This window comes from Tenrec ecaudatus, chromosome 1, assembly GCF_050624435.1.
Source record: "Tenrec ecaudatus isolate mTenEca1 chromosome 1, mTenEca1.hap1, whole genome shotgun sequence".
In the NCBI taxonomy this organism is placed as follows: Eukaryota; Metazoa; Chordata; class Mammalia; order Afrosoricida; family Tenrecidae; genus Tenrec; species Tenrec ecaudatus.
Genome location: NC_134530.1, coordinates 267,909,702 through 267,931,411, shown reverse-complemented (window position 1 = coordinate 267,931,411; position 21,710 = coordinate 267,909,702). Strand labels below are relative to the sequence as shown.

Here is a 21,710-nt window from a genome sequence, read left to right as displayed (position 1 = left end):
AAAATCTAATAAAACCTCGCTTTTGCTAAAGTTGGAAAAAATGTATTTAAAAATTTAAAGAAGGAGGAGGAGGAGAAGACAAGGAGTGCTGGAACCACCAAGATGGTAACCTTCAAACACTCTTCAAATCTAGAAGTGAATCCACCCCAGGGGATCATCTCTCAGTCCAACAAAAACAGGCCTATAAAATGGACAAGAACCCCTGTGAGGAAAGGTATTCGTGAAAGCAATCAATCAAATGAGACCCAAAGGGCAGCATGTATCCAATAACAAATTCCAGAGGCAAGAAAAAAGGACATATGAAACAAGGTCCCCAGAGGGGAAGTGGGGAAAGTATTCTTAAATTAGAGATGGTCATTAATGTCATGAAACAGAAAGTATAAGTGGTTGAGTGGAAAACTAACTTGCTCTCTGTCAGCTTTCACCTCAACCACAATAAGAAATGGATCAGTTTCAAGGAAGCACCATGATGTGGGCATAACTGATTGACCTCCACCTTCATCCTCATCCTCTGCAATCAGGCTGCTATGAAACGGTGGGTCTTTCGGACCATTCGCATAAAGCCCCCTGTGTGGTCCTGAGGCCTCAGCAAGGGCACCTCAATCACAGTGGAAGTTCTAGAGTTAGCGGTCCCAAGGACACTGGGCATGCTCTGCCTGAGAATCTGCATCACTTGCTCCTCCCTGGACTGCCTTCCCCAGAAAGCGTCAGCATCCCTCTCACACAACCTCCGGGACTGCCTTCTCTCCGCAGAGCTCCTCTCCTCCTCCCCTGGCTCATTATCCTGTTGGCACTGACTGCCAACTGAAGCCCAGTAGGACCAAGAGGGGGCAAAACTCATCAATCTTCTCTCTTCCCAAGCAAATATTCTTTTTCTTTCTCCCTAAATGCGAAATATAAGTTCCAGAAGGGCTGGGACTTAACTTTAAAAAAATTATTTATTTTTATTCCCTGTTGTGAAATATTTTGTTTGAGGACAATAGTAAGAATTTCTCCTTATTTGCAAATTACAATTTCTTAGGTCATCAGTTTGATCGACTCTTGAATTTCAACATCCTCAAGGAGCCCTAGTGGCTCAGGAGCTAACCAAAAGCTCAGCAGTTCAAACTCACTGGGTGCACTGCAGGAGAAAGATGAGACTGTCTGCTTCTGTAAAGATTTACAGCCTCAGAAACTCTTTGGGGCAGTTAATTTTTACTCTAAGAGGGTCACTTGGTCAGGATTGGCTCTATAGCATTGAGTTTGGTTTAGTTAACATTACCAGTTGCCATCTTGTCGATTCTGATTCACACCAACCCCATGTGTATCAGGGCAGAACTACACTCCATTGGGTTTTCATTGGTTGATTGTTCAGAAATCGATCACCCTGCCTTTCTTCTGAGGTGCCTCAGGGCAGACTCTTGGCTCACAGCCAAGTATGTTAACTGTACCACCCAGGGACTGCTCTACCTGGAATCCAAACCCAAACCCACTGCCATTGAATCTATTCCAGTAGAACTGTTTCTTAGGGTTTCCAAGATAGTAGATCTTCATGAGAGCGGACAGCCTCAACTTGCTCCTGCAGAGTGACTGGTGCATTGGAATTCCCAACCTTTTAGATCAAAGTCCAGGGCTTTCCCTGCAGTCCCACCAGGGCGCCTTGCCCAGGTAAATACTGAGGGTAGAATGCACTATTATTGAATAAAGTGCAGGAGAAAGATAAGGGGAACTGAAGAGTTGGTGGATTGCGCGCTCGATCGAGGAGGCTGGATGGTGACTTTGACTGTAGAAATCTCTTTGAAAAAATTGAAGGGAAGAGTATTTCCCATGAGAATAGGTTATTTTCTGGGGGATGGGTTCGAGACAGAATGAAGGTACAGTGGGCCTGTTTTTTCAGGTGTTTTGCTTAGCACATAGTAGCATAAGACCTAGTTGACAACATTAGTCAACTACAGGGCTTGGCCGTTTTAGGAAAAACAGAGTCTTTAAGGATCTTTTGAATGGAAGAATAAAATCATGAAATTGATTTCAACAAGATTGTGTGTAGTTTTTTAGGGTACATTGGAACTCAATCATGAAAGAGAAGTAATAACTTAGATGTAATATGACCATAAAAAGTACCTGGAGAGACTATTTTATTTTTATTACTAGTTTATTGGTTTATGGGATCTTAAACGATTGAATTGATTACTTATATATGATTTAGACAATTGTATAGATATATAGAGATATATATTTATTTGTCTAGAGAAGTATAGCCACTGTGGAAAACAGATTGAATGTTCCTGAAAAACTTGTATGTAGACTTACCATAAACCAAACTCCTGGCTCGATTCTAACTCATAGTAACCCTGTAGGACAAGGTATGGGTTTCCAAGATTGTAGCTCTTTATGGGGGTAGAAAGTCCCCTCTTTCTCCCAAAGGGCAACTCGTGGTTTTGAACTGTTGACCTTGTGGTTAGTAGCCCAACATGTAACCCATGATGCCACCAGGGATCCTAAACTTACTATATGACCCAACAATTCTACTCCTAGAGACATAGATCTGAAAAGACCTAAAAAGCAGAAACTCAAACAGTCACGTGCACATCACATTGTCCATAATAGACAAAAGGTAGAAACAACCCAAGTCTCATCACCTGCCGAATGGACAAATGAAATGTGGTACTTCCCTACAAGGAGGTACAATTGAACGAAAAAGAGATGTGAAGTTCTGGTTCGTGCAATAACATGGATGAACACAGCAAACATTATGTGCGTGAAAGAAGTCAGCTAGAAAAGGACACATAGCATATGATCCCATTTACATGGAAAATCTAGACTAGATAAAGCATGCAGGGAGGACGTCGATTAGGGGTTACGAGCGCTAGAGGCGGAAGGGAAGGGAAATGAAGAGTTCATGCTTAAAAGATACAGCATTTCTCTTGGGGATGCTGACACATTGCTGAAAGTAGTGGTGGCAGGTGCACCCAGGACAACAAAACATTGCAGATCGTATTGAAGGCTAATGGCTACTTTGACGGGTGGAAAAAGACACTACACTAGAGACAGGCAGGACTTGGTGATTAATTCAACGTGGGTGGGAAGAAGTACAATAGAAAGTGGGGAAACCGGGAAAGAAGCCAGGATGGAGGGAAGTTAAAGAATAAGTGGGTGGTAATGTAAAAGGTCCTGGATAGAGAGGAAGAAGGATGTGGAACAAAAGTTAAAAGCACAAAGGAAACAAGGCTCTGGTGGAACCCCCGTGAATATGGCCCAGTCCCCGTTCAGGTCTAGAACTGAACCCACACCCCGAGTTCAATGTTCAGCCCAACACTGGGTCTACAGAGGAAACAGCCCGAGGGAGGTACATACACCAGAGAGTGATCGCCCTGAGATCCAAAAGGCAGCATGTCGCCAAGGACAACGATCAGGAGGGAGGATGTGGGATAAGGGATGTTACATGGAGGGAATTGCAGTCAGTGAGATGAAACAAACTGTGTCCTGATTGTGGAATGTAAAACGGATGCCCTCACCTAATTCACCCTAAGAAGTTAACATAGCTGTATTGGACAGGGTTCTCTAGAGAGACAAACCAGATTGCTAGTAATTATTTATAAATATATTTATAAAGATAGATATATAATTCAAGAAATGAACCGTTAAATTATATACAGATAGATAACACAAGAAATTAACAGTTAAATTATATAGCAGTGAGACAATAGCAGTCTTTTAGGCTTGAGAGCCGCCAGTTGCCAGTCCCTTTCTGTAGAGAGAGCTGGGCTATATATACCCACGCAGCAAACAACAAGGCAGGTCCCCAACTGTCATCAACTGTCAGTCCCCAGCTCCAGAGATGAACATTCCAATTGTGTGGGCTTAAAGGGACCTCAACTTACAGCGACACAGTCCACAGGCTAGGCATCCCAGAGGTAGTGTACCCCTTTAAACTGAGGCACAGAACAACCAAGGCGAGGCTCGCCGAGCCATTTATCCCTCTGCCCTTCAGTTAATCCTACTTGTGTTTATCGGCCAGGCTGGCACAAGAAACTATAGCAATAGCTAACAAAATGAGGTAGTGAGAAAAGCTGAAAACACGAGCATCAGGTGCTAGCCCGAGGAAACTCAAGAGAGCAAGGGAAGACATAGTTCAGCCTAGAACTGCAGAGTTGGTGGGCAACGTGGTCTTCAGGATGGAGGCAGTGCGCACATGCCTGCAGAAGGAACGCGCGCCTGAAAGGGAGAAAGGGAAGATGCAAGCTTGCCAGCGGGTTCCGTAGGCGGGCCCACATGCCACCAAGGCCGTGGAAACGGTTTGCCGTGAGGTTGGATGATTTTCTCTCTGGGAAGGAAAACCACGGCAAGGGAACTGGTAAGGGAATCTTGCAAACATCCTCCAAATTCTTCTTAAAGTTCAAACAATCATCTTTTGAGAGTGTATTCTTTTGATTTAGCATTAGACTGAGATCTTGGTGGCGAGCAATAAAACTATAGTGGCAAATTCTTAGAAACTGATGAGAAGAAGAAAAGAACAAATAGGCAGCACGGAGGGCCTTAGGAACCCTAGTGGAAGGGCAGCTAAGCACTTGACTGCTAACCGGACCCCTTGGAAGGTCAGCAGTTCAAACGCACTAGCTGCTCCTAGGGGAACGATGAGGCGGTCTGCTTCTGCAGAGATTGACGCCCTTGACCTTGGAGACCTTATTGGGGGCAGGGGCGGGATTCTGTTCTGTCCTGCAGGGTCACTACAATTTGAAACTGACTTGATGGCAGTAGGTTTGGTTTGGGGGAAGGTGGGTCTTGCTGAAGTTGACCAGCAAGTCCACTAGTCCGTGGATGCTGTAAACAACATGCTCGCCTGTTAGCCAAAGGTTGGAGGTTCAAGTTTACCAAGAAGTGCCTCAGATGAAATGTTTGACAATCTGTTTCAAGAAAAAGCCAAGCCATTGAAAACCCTGTGAGGCACGGTCTGTTCTGACAGGGTGGGGTCTCCATGAGCCAAAGAAGTGGACACTGGGACAACGGGTCTGTAGTGGGCACAGTCGGGGCAGTCCTGTCCCATTCTCCAGCAACATCCTAAAGAAGCACACGTGGAGACAAACAGATGGTGGCACTTAGGAATCAGCTTGGCAGGGCCAACATGGCGAGGGAGCCTACTGTGTGAGGGCAGCGTGGAAGCAGCTGATTACACTGACAATCTAGCCAAGTTTTCAGAAAAGAACTAGTAGGAGGAAGAAGTAGAAAGAAAAAAAATTTTTTTAATTTTCCCTTAAATCAATAAAACATGTCTTATGTGCTAGTGTTATAACAACGTAACATCGTGTTTTTTATAGATAAAAGTTATGGTTTCTTCTTGAAGCCCCTGCTCTATTCTGGATAGAAAGTGGATACAATATGTCCATAAAGAAGCTCTTTGTCTCTGGCTGCTTGAGCATCCTCTGCCATCATGGAAGACACAGTAAGTACCTGGACCAGGAAGTTCATGACCAACCAACTACATCAGCAGAAAATCCTCACTGATGCCCTTCACCCTGGGACAGAAATTCGTGAAAACTAGTCAAAATGGACAAGGCCACACCAGATGACACTTTTGTGTTTGGGTTTAGAGTCCATTTTGGCAAGACGGTTGCCTTCGGCATGATCACAATTCTTGGGATGATGCAAAGAAAATGAGTCTAAACACAGGCTTGTGAGACCTGGCCTGTAGGAGAGGCAAAGCCCTCAAGAAAACAATGCGAGGAATGTAACCACTGACGAGAGAGGGAGGGCCTGCGAAGACCAGCTGGTGCTGGCCCAAAGTGAGCTGGAGCTGGGCAGCAGAGAGAATAAAGATTCTGTAGTGACTTGATCTGCAGTGGTCACGTGATTCTTCGCCAGGGAATTAATAAACTATAAAACCAAATATACACACACACACACACACACACACAGAGAGTATACTCGGTGGTGAAGAAAATGTATTAGAGGGGACAAAGAGATGGTAGTCAGAGATTGGAGATGTTGAATTTCAGGCTATAGAACTAGAATGGTGTTCTGTGATTCTGAGTGTTGGGAGGGCTTGGAAAGGGGGGCGGGCCCTGGTGCAGAGTGGATTAAGAGTTCAGCTGTTATCCCAAAGGTTGGCGGTTTGTGCCTCCCAGCTGCTGCGGTGAAGGAGTGGCAGTCGGCTTTGGTAAGGATTACAGCCTTGGAAACCCGCGGAGCAGTTCTCTGTCCTATAGGCTGCTCTGTGTCAGAATCAACTCCACAGCAGTGGGTTTGGTGGTTTGGTTTTTGTGTAAAAGGGATACAGAAATGGGTATAAAACAAGTCGTCTTACCCTCAGACAAGAGGGAAAATTCCAGGTTTGGCATGTAATATTTCATCTCCTTGGGATTATGCCTTTTTCTTTTCCCTATATCATATTTTTTTGGAACTAGTTCATTTTTATGCCCTGAATCCTTTGGGGCTTTTAGATGTTCATTGGTATAGGAGGACTCAGAAGAAAAGATGCTACAGTTATCTGAGTGGGGGCTGGGTCACTTAGGCTTGTACAGTGAGCTACAGCTTACCCTCATGGTGCTTACCTCTAGGGTGGTAAAGTTTCCCTATGAAAATACAAACCAAAATAGTCTATACTTTCTCTATTAAGGGCCGGCCTGGTAATGACAAGGACTTCAGGGTATGACCCTACCTGAGGGGAACTGAGCAGAATGGGGATTCTATAGTGAGTGAGTGTGTGTGTGTGTGTGTGTGTGTGTGTGTGTATGTGTGTGTGTGTGTGTGTGTGTGTTGCCAGGAATAACAAGGGGATGGTGTTACATGGGCTACTGCTATAGATGTTGGAATCTTCAAGTATTACAGATAAGGAGCAGGTTGATCGCAACTCACAGGATGACCCAGGCAATCCCCGCAGGTGACAGTGATTAGTGGATGGATCTAGAAAAGAAAGCGTAGCTCAAAGATTCAGATGGAGATGGTCAGTTTCCTAAAGAAGACCTGGGAGATGAGGGAGAAAGGGAGGTCATCTCTGCGCCCCCCTTCCAGAAGGACAGGCTGTCATGTGACTATGGGCATGTACCCTGGGCGGCCCCCTGGGGGAACCTGTGAACTACTGCTGGTGAAGACAAGAACCTGCTGGAGAAGAGGTTGGCATTTCTGTACAATGACACGATAGGTTTGCCTTCTACAGAGGAAGGGGCCTATCAAGAGGTAAATGAGGAGGAGGATGCGTGTACTGGAGATTTGTAGAGAAGTAACAATGTAACTTTCACTTGAACTGTTAATGTAAGTAGATTGGATTGAAGATGGATTGGGAAAATGGACTGAAGTGTGAAGCCAGAGACCGAGAGGTGGAATGGAGGCCTTGCTACCACAGGGTGAGAAGGCACTGGTTCCACATGCACTCACCCATCCATCCTTTTATTGCCTCTTCTTCTAAATAAATATTTACTGTTCACCAGACAGTTATCTCAATGGAAATGATGTCAGGACTGCTTGAAGAGCCAAGAGTCAATAGCCTTAAATTCATTCGTGGCTACAGGGATGAGTGAGAAGGCGAAGGGAAAGAAGGGCTTACTGCTGAAGGAGACACTGAACTTCATAATAAAAGTGGTAAAAAATGGTTGAAAACGGATAGTAGTCATGGCTGTTCAACAGGATAAACACATTTAACGCTACTATTGGAACATGGGGAGAATGTTGAAATTGCAAATGGATTGTTATGGAATCAAAACAAAATAAAACAAAACAAAATGAAAAACACAAAGCCATTGCTGTCAAATTGGTTCTGACTTATAACAATCCAGTGTACACAGAGTAGAACTGTTCCATAGGATTTTCCAAGGCTGTGAAAAATCCTTTAGAAAGTAGACTTCCAGGCTTTTCTTCTGAGGCTCCTCGGCCTGCCTTCAAACTAGCAAACTTCTAGGTAGTAGTCAAGCATTCAGCTGTTTGCACCACTGAGGGATTCCATATGTAATCTTTACCAAACTCACTTCATCGAGTCGATGCTGACTCATAGCAACCCACAGAGAAAGTAGAACTGGCCCTGGGAGTTTCTGGCCCTGGGTGGTGGTTTCAAACTGCAGACCTTGCAGATTGCAACCCAACTTGTAACCACTACACTACTAGGACTCCTTTATATTTGCTGAAGTAATAAAATAAAAATCAAAGTAGGCCAGGACTGACAAAACCATTCTCCAGAAGGACCCATAAACATGAAATCCTACTAGTAGTGATAGTAACATAATCTGGTGTCAATTTGAGAGGATTACGAGTGAAGAGGTAGAGTCTGGCCTATCATGCAATGAGGCCTCTGTATGGGCATGGCCTTCTCCTGAGAATTCTGGGAGCTCTTGTATTTTCCTCCTTGGAGGTGGGAGACATTTTCTCTCTCTCTGCTGACTCCCTGAGAGACATCCCTGAAGTGAAGCCACATGGACCTACCCTGATGCAGCCAGAACCCTGGACCTGGAGTAGCCAAGTGGAAACCCCTGCCAGCGCTGAGATGCTTACAATGCCACTGGATCTATAAGACTTCCCACCCACTGGCCTGTGATCCTCCTGCAGTCGGCATCATGGCATGTGTTCCGTGAGTCTGAAGAGGACTTTATAGATTGGTGTCAGACATATGGGCTAATATTGGACCTATGGACTTGATCTGGGCTGGGGATGTTTTCTTAATGTACAATTACCCTTTATAAAAAACTCTCTCTTACACACATATGGGTGTTTATGGATTTGTTTCTCTAGCCTACCTGGACTAACACATTAGTGTTTCTAGTTCTTCCCCATCTGGAGGACAAATTGTCCCTGTAACTGAATCAGAGAGGTGGTAAATACCCGAGCCTTCCAAATGGAGGGGAGCTTCTGCTGTGGGAGAGCAGAGGTCTGCATGAGGGGGTGGTAAGAACAGAGCCACCTGTCAACCTCATCCTGACCACAGTCCCCTCCCAAGGGTTCCTCTCCCCAAAGGACCAGACAGAGAACAAAGAAGAAGGAGACTAACCGAGCGAGAAGAAAGCACCATGACCATTTGTGCTCCACATGACATCTCCCGTAAGTGATCCTAAGTGGTGAATACGTCTGGGAGAAGCTTATACTTATTTGTAAGGAACTGCAAAGACTCTGCTTCTGGTTGCTCTACTTAGAAAATGCGCCCAAACTCACAAAAACATGCTCACGGCCATCGAGTCCATGACGACTCAGTCTTGGAAACTCACGGGCAGTTCTACCCAGTCTTATCGGGTGTCTATGAGTGGACAGTGAACAGACCGGGCGACATGTTCCAAGAGTTCTTTCTCGCTGGGCTACCCTGTGTTCCACAGCTGCTTTCTCCACCCCAGCACCATGGAGAGCACAAAGCCAGCTGGAGCGCTCACCGTGGCAGCCCCCATGCTTATCCTCCATGTCATTCCACTTCACCGCTCTGAGGTTGCCGATCCAGGACGCATTGGGCATGGAGCCAGGAACATCTGCAGAGTTGATTGGAAAAGAAAAGAAAAGCAGAATTGAGAGCTCAAAGAGAAGGGCACCAACCTTATCAATTAAGTCTCCAAACCATGCTTAAAAATTAAAAATTGGATTAGGCATTTAAAACTTTTCTTACAAACATTAATAGGATCATACATCTTTTCGAAGAAAAATGTTGTCTCCTTTTTCTCTGATGTCACATAATTCTATGATGATCTAAAATACAGTCTTATACCCAGGTTTCCCAACTGAAATGACATTTTTCCAGAGTCTTTCTGTCACAGCCTGGGTCTTTACTTGTCACCGCCCGTAAGGGGCTTTTTTTCTTGCTGCCAAAGAAACTCTGCTTGAAAACTTGGCCTATACATGTTAAGAGCATTCAAGAAAAACACTATTTACTAAGCAATATTGCCTTCTGTTGGTTAATTCAGGTTTGTACTTGGTCTGGTGCCACCTACCTGAGCAACAGGAACACTGGTGGCCCTGTCAGTAGGAATTGGATGGTTCAATGTGGGGTCAGTAGTTTGAACCCACCAGTTTCTCTGTGGGAGAAAAATGGGGCTGTTTGCTTCTGGAAGAGATGTACAATCTTGGAAACCCCATATAGGGTTGCGATGAGTTGAAATCGGCTCGATGGCAGTGGATTTGGCTTGAAATCTGAAAAGCCGCTTTCTGTTTTATCCCTATCATACATTTTAAAAGTTGTGTATAACACCTGGCTTGATTAAGTAAGTGGGGTGTGGGAAGGGGAAGCGAAGAGATCATTTGAAATATTTATATCTGTCCACAAGATGAACTGATGTGTATGTGATTCTTATCTCAGTGCCAATTAACAATAATTCTGATTCAATAACTACATCAGGAAAGTTTAAATATAATATTTCCATGGGGGTTAAAATATCACCCACTTTTAGGTGATTGTGTTTTTTTTTGTTTTTTTTTTTTAATTTTAACAATTTATTAGGGGCTCATACAATTCTTATCACAGTTCATACATATACATACATAAATTGTATAAAGCACATCTGTACAGTCTTTGCCCTAATCATTTTTTTCTCCTCTTTTCTTTTTTTACATTTTATTAGGGACCCATACAACTCTTATCACCATCCATACATATACATACATCAATTGTATAAAGCACATCCATACATTCCCTGCCCCAATCATTCTCAAGGCATTTGCTCTCCACTTAAGCCCCTTGCATCAGGTCCTCTTTTTTTTTCCCCTCCCTCCCCTTTCCCCACTCCCTCATGTGCCCTTGGTAATTTATACCTCGTTATTTTGTCATATCTTGCCCTATCCGGAGTCTCCCTTCCCCCCTTCTCTGCTGTCCCTCTCTCAGGGAAGAGGTCACATGTGGATCCCTGTAATCAGTTCCCCCTTTCCAACCCACTCACCCTCCACTCTCCCAGCATCGCCCTTCACACCCTTGGTCTTGAAGGTATCATCCACCCTGGATTCCCTGTACCTCCAGCCCTCATATGTACCAGTGTACAGCCTCTGTCCTATCCAGGCCTGCAAGGTAGAATTCGGATCATGGTAGTTGGGGGGAGGAAGCATCCAGGATCTGGGGGAAAGCTGTGTTCTTCATTGGTACTACCTTGCACCCTAATTAACCCATCTCCTCTCCTAAACGCCTCTATGAGGGGATCTCCATTGGCCGACACTTGGGCCTTGGGTCTCCACTCTGCACTTCCCCCTTCATTTAATATGGTATATATATACATATGCATATACACATATATACACATATATACACACACTTATATCGTTGTTGTTTTTTTTGCATGATGCCTTATACCTGGTCCCTTGGCACCTCGTGATCGCACTGGCCGGTGTGCTTCTTCCATGTGGGCTTTTTTGCTTCTGAGCTAGATGGCCGCTTGTTCACCTTCAAGCCTTTAAGACCCCAGACACTATCTCTTTTGATAGCCGGGCACCATCAGCTTTCTTCACCACAATTGCTTATGCACCCATTTGTCTTCAGCGATCCTATCATGGAGATGTGCAGTCAATGATATGATTTTTTGTTCTTTGATGCCTGGTAACTGATCCCTTTGGGACCACTCGATCACACAGGCTGGTGTGTTCTTCCATGTGGACTTTGTTGCTTCTGAGCTAGATGGCCGCTTGTTTATCTTCAAGCCTTTGGCTCCAGCCGTTGTGTCGGGAGAGTGAGCATCATAGAGTTCCAATTTAATAAAAGAAGGTATTCATGCATTGAGGGAGTGTTTGAGTAGAGGCCCAAGGTCCTTCCGCCACCTTAATACTTGACCTATAAATATAGACACATAGATCTATTTCCCCATCCTCCTATATATATTTGCATGTACATGTCTTTGTCTAGACCTCCATAAATGCCCTTTGACTCCTAGCTCTTTCCTCCATCTCCCTTGACTTTCCTCCTGCCCTACTACCATGCTTCATCGCCACCTGGGCTAGAGTATACCTCTTCTCTAAGCAACCTTACCCTTGATCATTTCCCACCATGCCTGCCACTCCCCCTTCTCTACCATTTGGGGTCCCATGTTTTTCCCTTGTCCCTGGGTTTGTTAACACCACTTCCTTACCCCCCGACCCCAAGTCCCCCCGGAACTGTCGGTCCCGTTGTTTTTCCTCCAGATAGTTCATCCAGCCTGTCCTATTCAGACAGACCTGTGGAGTCACTAACATGCACGAAAACAAGACAGAGGAAAACAAAGCAACAGTATACAACCAGACAACAAAACAACAAAAACAAACCACTGACAAAGAACAGAAGACAAAATCTTTTTGTTGTTGTTGTTTCCACTACTAGTGACCATCACAAAGCAATTCTAATTCAGAAGGATTTCATTATGCTCAAGATTAGATTCTTGACATTTATCACGAATGGCCTCCTTCTTTAAAATCCGTACATGCAGGTAACAGGCATCAGAAGCCCCCAAACAAACAAACAAACAAACAAACAAACTATATTGTTGAGAATGAGGGGGGTCGGAGCAGAGACCCAAAGCCCATCTGTAGACAATGGGACATCCCCTCACAGAGGGGTAACAGGGAAGGGATGAGTCAATGGGGGTGCAGTATAGCACCGATGAAACATACACGACTCCTTTGGTTCCTTGAGGCTTCATCACCCCCACTATCATGACCCCAGTCCTGCCTTTCACTGTGGGCTAGACCGAAGCATGTGCACAGGTACAGATAAGAGATAAAAGCTCACGACACACAGAATCAAGGAACAGGAACAGTGATACCAGGAGGGCAGGGAGAGGGGAGGAAGGGGGAACCCATTGCAATGATCAGCACATAACCACACCCCCCCCACACACACACAGGGGGGACGAACAACTGAAACCATTGGGGAAGGGAGACAATGATCGGTGTAAAATATGAAAATAATAATAATAACTTATCAGGGGGGAGGGGAGAGGTGCTGACACCAAGGGCTCAATAGGAATTACGCAAATGTCTAGAATATAATGATGGCAACATATGTACAAATGTGCTTGATACAATTGATGTGTGGATTGTTACAAGAGCTGTAAGAGCCCTCAATAAAATGTTGTTTGTTTTTAAATCCATGCATGCATCTATTAACCTCCCGTTCATGAAACCCAAGCCTCAACGTGTATACTTTGGTCTGTTGACATGTCTCAAATGCCTGGGCTTCAATATTATTCTGTGTGTGCGATACAAAATTGCACTGAAGTTCTGAGAAAGAGGCACATACAGATATGATTGAAATCTACTTTGTGTGCGTGGCAAGTACTCTGGGGCTCACAGATGATTGACTGAATGAGCAGCACAGATCCATATTTCAAGTCAATCCTGGTTTGCAAGCAGGAACTGTAGAAGGAAGTAGCTTGTCATCTCTATTTCTGATCGTTAATTTGGCTCAGTGTCAAATATAGACATATGTATATTTTGGTTTTCCCCAGCACTGGTTGGTAAGCACTTTGGGTTTTGAGGGCAGGTCACTTAGGAGGAGATCCTTGTTTCATGTGGGTGTTTTTAGGCCTGGAAAGTCCCTGAGATAAGGACATGCCACCCTAGAAGTGACAGCCCTGCGTTCCCCCCTGACGACTGCCAACTATTCCATGGTTAGGAAAGAAAAGATGGGATGCGGAAAGGGCGAGGCAGCCGCCAGAAGCTTAGAATAATGCCATTTAGAAATGTTTTCATATATGTGTTCCCCTTTGCTACCAAGCTGTGTAGACCAGCATCTAGGGTATTTGAGGGAATTCTTCAGGAGCATGGACGTGCTACGGTGCCCTGGGGGGTGCAGCGGCTAGCAGAAAAGATAGCTCAAAATCGACCAGAATAGGGACTGAGGTATGTGGAGCTGTGATCCAGCTAAGCATCCTGGGATGTCATTCAACTGCCCTGAGTCTAACCTTTCAAATAGAGTGGTTAGAATACATCAAGCCCTTTTACCTTCTTAGACGGCATCCGCCCCCGCCCAAAATGATTTTACACTCTGATCACTATGATTACACAGTACGCACCCACACAGTGTACACACACTGCCTTCAAAATTTGTGGAGAATTCCATTAACATTTAATTCCATTTTTTCATAAATATTTTGAGGCCCCTTGTATCAAGCAAAATGCACACATCCACACAAATGCATGTTTCGCAATAAAATGCTTAGGCCCACTACAGGCGTTATGCACTTGTTTTTCCTCTTCTTTTCCAGGTGAATGTATTTGCTTCTTTCAAATTCTGGTCAAACCCACTAAGCATGAGTTTTTTTGATAAACGGATGGGATACAATTACTCTTTGAAAAATATTGAGGTGATCTATTATTATTATTTCCCATGAGTTGAGGAGGGTAGTTAGGGGTCACAGGGACATGTGACTGTACTTTCATTTACCACAGGTCTTAGGGAAGGCCTGCTTTTCATTATTGCTAGGTGAGGCAAAAAAGAGACCTCTGCTATTATCAGAGAAAACATTTCTAAGTATAAAATTCAGTTCTCTCATTTGCTCTTCATAGGCTTATGTAAGCAAAAGTTTTGAGATTCCATTTACAGAGTAACCAGGAATGTTTTCCTTGGGACACCGCCTTTCTTAGCTAAATAACTGTGTTTGTTGAATAAATGAATTGGATCCAGCTGAGTGCTATACTCGCTTTATTTATACAGTAAGTACCTGGTTAAGAACAGCCTCTTATAGACAGCTCACACAGACTTGCCCTTTAATATTCCATAAATTGCTCTCACTTAGCAAACTGGCCCAATCCTTGTTTGGAAATACAAAACCATAAAAAAAAAACCTCATCACAATCATTCTTACTTACTGCGGGTACAAATTGAAATCCTTGTAAAGGATCCAGTCTGCTTGCACTACCGTGCAAGCACCTTACGTACCTGTTGCAACGTACATACAAATTTGACATAAAGACATACTGTGTGTAACCTGGGGACTGCCTGTAATACCTTACATTAACAAGACCAATGTAATCATTTATATAGGAAATTAGATAGGCATTAAAATTTTTTAAATATTATACTGATTTAATATTTTAAAAGCTCATTTTATGCGCCTGATTCTTATTTGTTTTGATTCAGTAACTGTGTTTGTGAGTAGCCTAAAACATAGCATTCAACAGAAGAGAAAATATTACTCAACAGTTTTCTTGCTATCTTTAACAATTTAAAAAAGAAGAAGAAAATTACCTAACAGGATGATAAATAAAATTAAATAGCTTGCATTTCTATTTCTGATCATTAATTTGGGTCAGTATCAGATATAGAAATATGTATATTTTGGTTTTCCCCAGCACTGGTTGGTAAGCACTTTGGGTTTTGAGGGCAGGACACTTAGGAGGAGATCCTTGTTTCATGTGGGTGTTTTTAGGCCTGGAAAGTCCCTGAGATAAGGGCATGCCACCCTAGAAGTGACAGCCCTGCGTTCCCCCCTGACGACTGCCAACTATTCCATGGTTAGGAAAGAAAAGATGGGATGCGGAAAGGGCAAGGCAGCCGCCAGAAGCTTAGAATAAAGCCATTTAGAAATGTTTTCATATATGTGTTCCCCTTTGCTACCAAGCTGTGTAGACCAGCATCTAGGGTATTTGAGGGAATTCTTCAGGAGCATGGACGTGCTATGGTGCCCTGGGGATGCAGTAAATAGCATCTGGTTGCTAACAGAAAGGTTAGTGGTTCAAATTCACTGGCCACTACTCAGGAGAAAAATGTGGCAATCTGCCTCTGTAAAGATCATAGCCTTGAAAACTTGGGGCAGTTCTATGTCCATGTTCTATACGATTACTGTGAATTTGTTTTCTTGTTCTTTGGTGGATGTGCTAAATGCGTGTTGTCTTTGCTTCAAGATAATTTAGTGATTTATTCAAATAGCTCTTGCATTCGATGTTGGGGATATAACCATAAATAAGATGTTCTTGGAGCTTTGGGCCTCACAAATCTACTAGGTATTTTTAGAAGTAGCTCGAATGCATTTACATAAGAATTCGTCTTGGATAGTCGAACAGAACTGTCTAGTGGACCAACTTGAAATGTGGACAATGCTTCACGCGGAGTAGTTCAGATTCCATTAGACCCCTGACCCAAAAGTCGGTGTTGATCTACTGGATGGCCTGAGGCCTGTATTCCCTTTGGCTCTTTATCACCTTTCACTCTATTTTTTTTAATTGGGTCACCTTTCACCCTTGTCAAACACTCCTTTAATTAAGGCATGTCTTCCTGAAAGACAAAGTCCATCAGCTTCACTACACTCGGGTTTTAACCTGGCAATTCTTTCCGTCTTTTTTCCCCACAAAACTATAGTACTCTTCAAAATCCTTCACCCTCATGATTAACCTGACTTATGCCGGCTCTGACTGTTAAAACTGTATGCAGTGTAGGAGCCCCCATCTGATTTTTCTATTTCCCCCCAGTTTTATTGGGAGCTCTTACAGATATTATAACAATCCATAGTTCAATTAGATCAAGCATGGTTGTATAATTGTTGCCTCCATCATTTCCAAATTGATGTGAAGGCCCATCGACAAAGTGGAAACCCCAAAAGTACCTGTAAAATAATTGAACAGTCCCTCACAGAAGCACCACATGGAAGGGATGATATAACCAGGGTGCAGTAACGCACTGTTCAAACAATTAACTGTGAGCTAGTTCTTTAATATTACCTTCCCCTATTATTATGGGGGCAGTTTACCTCATTTACCTTAGTTTTACCTCAATAATCCTGTTTGACCTGCATATGTTCATTTGTATAATTGAGATCGTTTAATGCATAAAATCCAAGATAGATAAGCTCTTCGGAAATAGTAATGGGAGTAATGATTCCCTGAGGTACAGGAAGAATGAGGGGGGAAGGGAGAGCTGATAGCCATGATGACTATATAGCCGCACTCAAGGGGAACGAAGAACAGAATGGCAGGTAAATGAATACACTGAATGGCGTAATATACGGAGGAATAACGACTATAATAACATTTAATATAATAACAAGGACTCTTGAGGGGCACGGGGGAATAAAGGGGAGCTGATATCAAAGGGTGCAAAGCAAGCAATCAAAAAACAACCCCCGTCTGATTTCCAATCTCTAACGATTCTTCAAGTCTTATAGTAATTATAGTAATAACACTGCTCATTCTTTCTTTCCTGGTAGTCCCCACCCTCCTCAGATACTCAACAGCGCCCCACAGAACCAGCAGTCATCGAGTCGATTCTGTGTGTGTGAGCGCGAAACTGTGCCCCGGTGTTTTCCATGTTGAGTCTTCACAAGTGCTGTGCCAGCCCCTACCCCCAGGACTCTTCTGGGTAAACTCAAGCTTCCAGCCTTTCAGTGAGCAGTGGCACATGCTAACTTGTCACTCCATCTCTCTACAAGACTATTTAATTGCACACAAACCTGCCTCTCCACCCCAAGGCAACCCACTTGGCTGGCAACACTACCAGATGGCTCTCGCTATAACCAGTGATGATCTGTTGCCCTAGACTATTAGTGGATTAGAGAGACTTTGAATGGTCCTCCCAATTTCTGTCCTTCAAGCTTACCCTCTGACAAATTAAAGCCAGTCTCAGACATGCAACCTTCCTCGGCCTCTCCTAATGACTCCCGTTATGCACATGCTTAATTTTTTTACTTCTAACTCCAATTCCTAGGGCCCCAGCTGGCGTGGTGGATTGTGCTGGGTTGCTAACAGCAAGTTAAGCAGGGCAAAGCCGCTAGTTCCTCCTTGGGAGAAAGAGGAGGCTTTCTGTCCCCATAATGATCTACAGCCTCAGGAACTCAAAAGGGCAGTGTCACTGTCCTGTAGACAGGTCACTGAGTTGAAATGGACTTGACGACAGTTGAGCTTGGGTGTTTGGTTTTATTCAAGTTCGTATTATACATTTCTGCTTTCTCTTCCTCTGTTGTGGTTAGACGCCATCGAGTTGGTTTCAACCCACAGAGACCTTCTGCACAACAGCATGAAACTGCCCAGTCCTGCACTGTGCTCACAAATGTTCCTATGCTTGATCGTATTGTGGCAGATGGATGGACGGACGGACGGACGGACGGATGGATGGATGGATGGATGGCGAATCCATCTCATTGAGGGACTTCCTCTTTTTTGCTGTTCCTCTTATTTCCCTGGACCTAGCTTAATGCTTATCTCTTCCTTCAAAGCTTGCCTCTGAATTGTCACTTCTTCAAAGTCACTTCTCTTGCTTCTGACGATTGTCCCTCCTCAGGCAGTCCATTCCAGGCTGTGCCCACCTGTTCCCTGCTTGAGTTCATACACTGATCAGAAAAATGCCAAACGGCAGAGCCCAGACTCAAATAAGCAGTTGAGCAGCCCGTAGGCCACATCGAGTTGGCAGATCTGTCTCATTTGGTCTTCCCAGAGAAGACTGCACATGAAGGTTAGGGCTGCCAGCAGCTTGTGACAACTCACTGGAACCTTAGGTGACCCCGAGCCCACTGTACCCCTGACAACCCCACTGTCTGCCTAGCCGCCCCACTGTGGTCTTCCTTGTTTACTTAGCTTTTTGCACTTTGGCTTACACAAAGATATGTGGTTGTTATTGTTGCTAGTTGTCATCTAGCACATATGTCACAGAGAAGAACTGCGTCATAGGGTTTCCTCAGCTTTATGGAAGCAGACAGGCTTTTTTGTTGGTAGTACCATTGGATGGGTTTGAACCACCAGCCTTTAGGTTAGCAGTCAAGCACGAACTGTTTATATGACCCAAGGGTCTTATGCAAATGTCTAATATAAGAAAATGTGCTGAACCTTGTCAGGAACTAGCTACTAAAGTTTAAACCTTATGGGCCTTCTCCTCTTTATACATGTATTCATCTGGAAGTGATGTAGGCAATCACCTGGTGGAGGTTAAGGTGCAGGGGAATGGGACTCTCAAAGCTCAAGGGGGAGTCTACATTGGGACAATTGCAGCCTCGGGGATACCACGGCCAGTTGGCAAAGACAGCTCACAAAGACAGTGTTCTACATCCTAATTTGGTGAGTAGCAACAGGCGTCTGAAGACCTCACAAAGGTTATCTAGTGTACAGACACTTGTCTCTCTCCATCCAGAGAACAGAAGAGGGATGAAAAGTTGACACTGATTCATAGTGACCTTAGAGGACGGAGTAGAACTGCGTCTGTGGGCTTCTATGGCTGCCATTCTTTACAGGAATAGAAAGCCTCATCTGTATTCTGTGAAGAGGGTGGTGGTTTCAATTGCTGGCCACTGTGACCGTGCCCCCTGTGACACTGGAACTCAGTCGCCTCGGTTCACATCCATGCTCTGCAGATTACTAGTTATGAGGCCAGTGATGGGCTGGCTCTGCTTTTCAGTTTCCTTACTTGTAGAAGGACTGCTTATTCTATGGATGTTCTATGACTGTTCTCATTCTTTACATCAAATATGTAAGGACATTACTTTGAATGGAGCTTGGTAGTCACTCACTCACTGCCGGCGAGTGGATGCTGACTCGTAGTGAGCCTATAAGGCAGGGTAGAGCTGCCCCAGGTGAGCTTCTGAGATTAACTCTTCACAAGAGTAGAGTGCCTCCTCGTTCTCTCTTGGAGTGGCTGGTGGTTTCAAACTACTGACCTTGCAGTTAGCAGCCCAATGAGTAACCACTACACCACCGGGGCTCCTTGGTACAGAGTATGACTGTAAAACTACTCATTGTAATAATTGACGAGAATTATTATAGCTGAAATAGGGAGATAATGGTGGTTTATATAAGTGGTTCAAATTCTCGCCTTCCCTGTGTGAGATCAGCATAGCCAACACCCATCTGTCAGTGGAAACTGGGTATTGCTATGATGTTCGACAGGTTTGGGGCAGAGCTGCCAGATGAAGACACACTAGGAAGGAAGACCTTTCTGATGTACTTCCGAAATGTAGCTCATCATAACTCTGTGGATCACCACAGAGTACAATATAGTCTGGAAGGTGAGCTAGGGACTCAGATTACACAGTGGTCATGGGGTGGACTGGAACACAGTGGTGCCATCTCAGACGCTGTTGTAGATGGGCTGCCTGGAGTTGAAGTTGGCGGATGGCAAGAAACAGTGTGTCACTCGAAGACGACAACACAACTATTATGTAGCTAGCTGATACATCTATAGGAAGCGGACATTGCAAGTCATCTTTATAAGTGGCCTGCCCCTTAGGATAAATGCCTTGGGTTTCCTGAAGTGTACCGGGCATTGCTTACATACATGTTTTTGACTTTTATGGGTTTCTCTATTTTAAATAACCTGTTTGCTTCAGACTTTTTATCACTTCCTGGAAACTTGAGAGAGTCAGCTAGTATTTTATGGGTAAGCATATGGATAGCAACTGGAATTTTATTTCTCTGATCTACTAGAGGGCTGATGGGTGTGTTCACAGCCTGAATGAGATATGGTGAGTTTTAAGCTAGCTTTTAAGTGCTGTCTGAAAATGAAGAAAATGGCAGTATTGGTTTTCCTTTCCAAGTATATTCCAGGGAAATGGATTTCATACCTGGGGCCCGTCTTAATTGGCATCAGTGGCAGGCAGTTAGCTCAGGCTGTTTTGTTTGCTGCTGAGGAAACATTGGTAATGACTCCCCCAGACATCATGTTCTGCGCACAGCGCCCTCCTCACCTTCAGAGCAAGGACCAGGTTACACCCAGTTGGATGTGAATCAAGAATTCATTCACAAGCTACACACAATTCCCTCCAATTTTATGGAAAAGCAGCCAAATTAAAACAAACAACCCCCCACACTTGCTTACGACTGTTATTTCGACTCCTCGTAAGGCAACAAAAGTAGCTGATGGTCAGTCAATCGTTGTTGTTGCCTGGACTACATTGCCTCTGGATACCAAGTCCCTGTCCCCAGCCAGTCTACTCTTCCATATACCTGCACGATGGCAGAGGCTGTCCTGCCGTCGACACTCCCCTTAGGTAAATATGAGAACCGCCTCTGGGACCTTAGCACAGCCTCTCCGGGCTGCGGGTTATGAGTCAAGGCCACGGAGTTTGCGGCCATTTTCAGAATTACAGGAAACAGCGAGTATGTCACTCCTTCCTGAAACATCTATCTAACCTGAACATTTGGCATGAGAACCAATGAGATCCAATAAAAAGGTTCCGTGTTGCTGTGTTAGCTGTCCTTGACTAACCCTGACGGTAACCGAAGGAAGGGCTGCCCAGCTCTGTGTCATTTCCGTGGTCGACTGCCAAGTGGAACCTTGAGATTCACAGTTTTCCCTGACTGGTTTTCAGAAGTAGATCGCCAGATTGTTATTCCTAGTCTGTCTTAGCCCGGGAGCTCTGTGCATCACCGTGGCAGCACACAGGGCCCCACTGACAGGCGGGTGACAGCTGCACGAGCGCACGGCTAGGAACGGAACCCAGCTCCTCTCCGGCACGCAAGGCGAGCACCCCACCGTGGGACCGCCAGTACCTTTAACAAGTTCGAGAGCGGCGCAAAGACTGATCCATGGCATCTGGATAGTCGGCAGCCTTGGAAGTGTCAGCAGGAGAGCAGGCGAGGGCTCTGGGGGCCCTGGTCACACGGCTCCTTATGCTGCTGACAGAGGTCAGCCTCCTCGAAAATGGAGTGACCTCACAGGGCCGCTGTCCAGGTGTATATTTCAAGGCAAAGTTTAAGGGAGTTGTAATGTGGGCAAGAAGGTAGAAACCTATATACCGTATATACTCACATATAAGCCAACCCAAATATCAGCCGGGGCACCTAATTGTACCACAAAAACTGCATTAAAAAATGTGCTGAAAAACTCGGCTTATACACGAGCATATACGGTACATTAAAGACTGAAAAAATAAAGACTTCAGTGCTGGCTCCCTCAG

The 21,710-nt window shown here is 44.6% G+C and overlaps 1 protein-coding gene across 1 annotated transcript in view; it reads right to left on the bottom strand.

Annotated features, from left to right (window-relative positions):
* LOC142426769 (N-acetyllactosaminide beta-1,6-N-acetylglucosaminyl-transferase-like) overlaps nt 1-21,710 on the bottom strand; it is a 45,489-nt gene that overhangs the window by 3,875 nt on the left and 19,904 nt on the right. Inside the window, exon 2 of the mRNA XM_075532313.1 lies at nt 9,324-9,416. Coding sequence (XP_075388428.1) covers nt 9,324-9,416 — 93 coding nt within the window. The remainder of the gene's footprint in view (nt 1-9,323; nt 9,417-21,710) is intronic.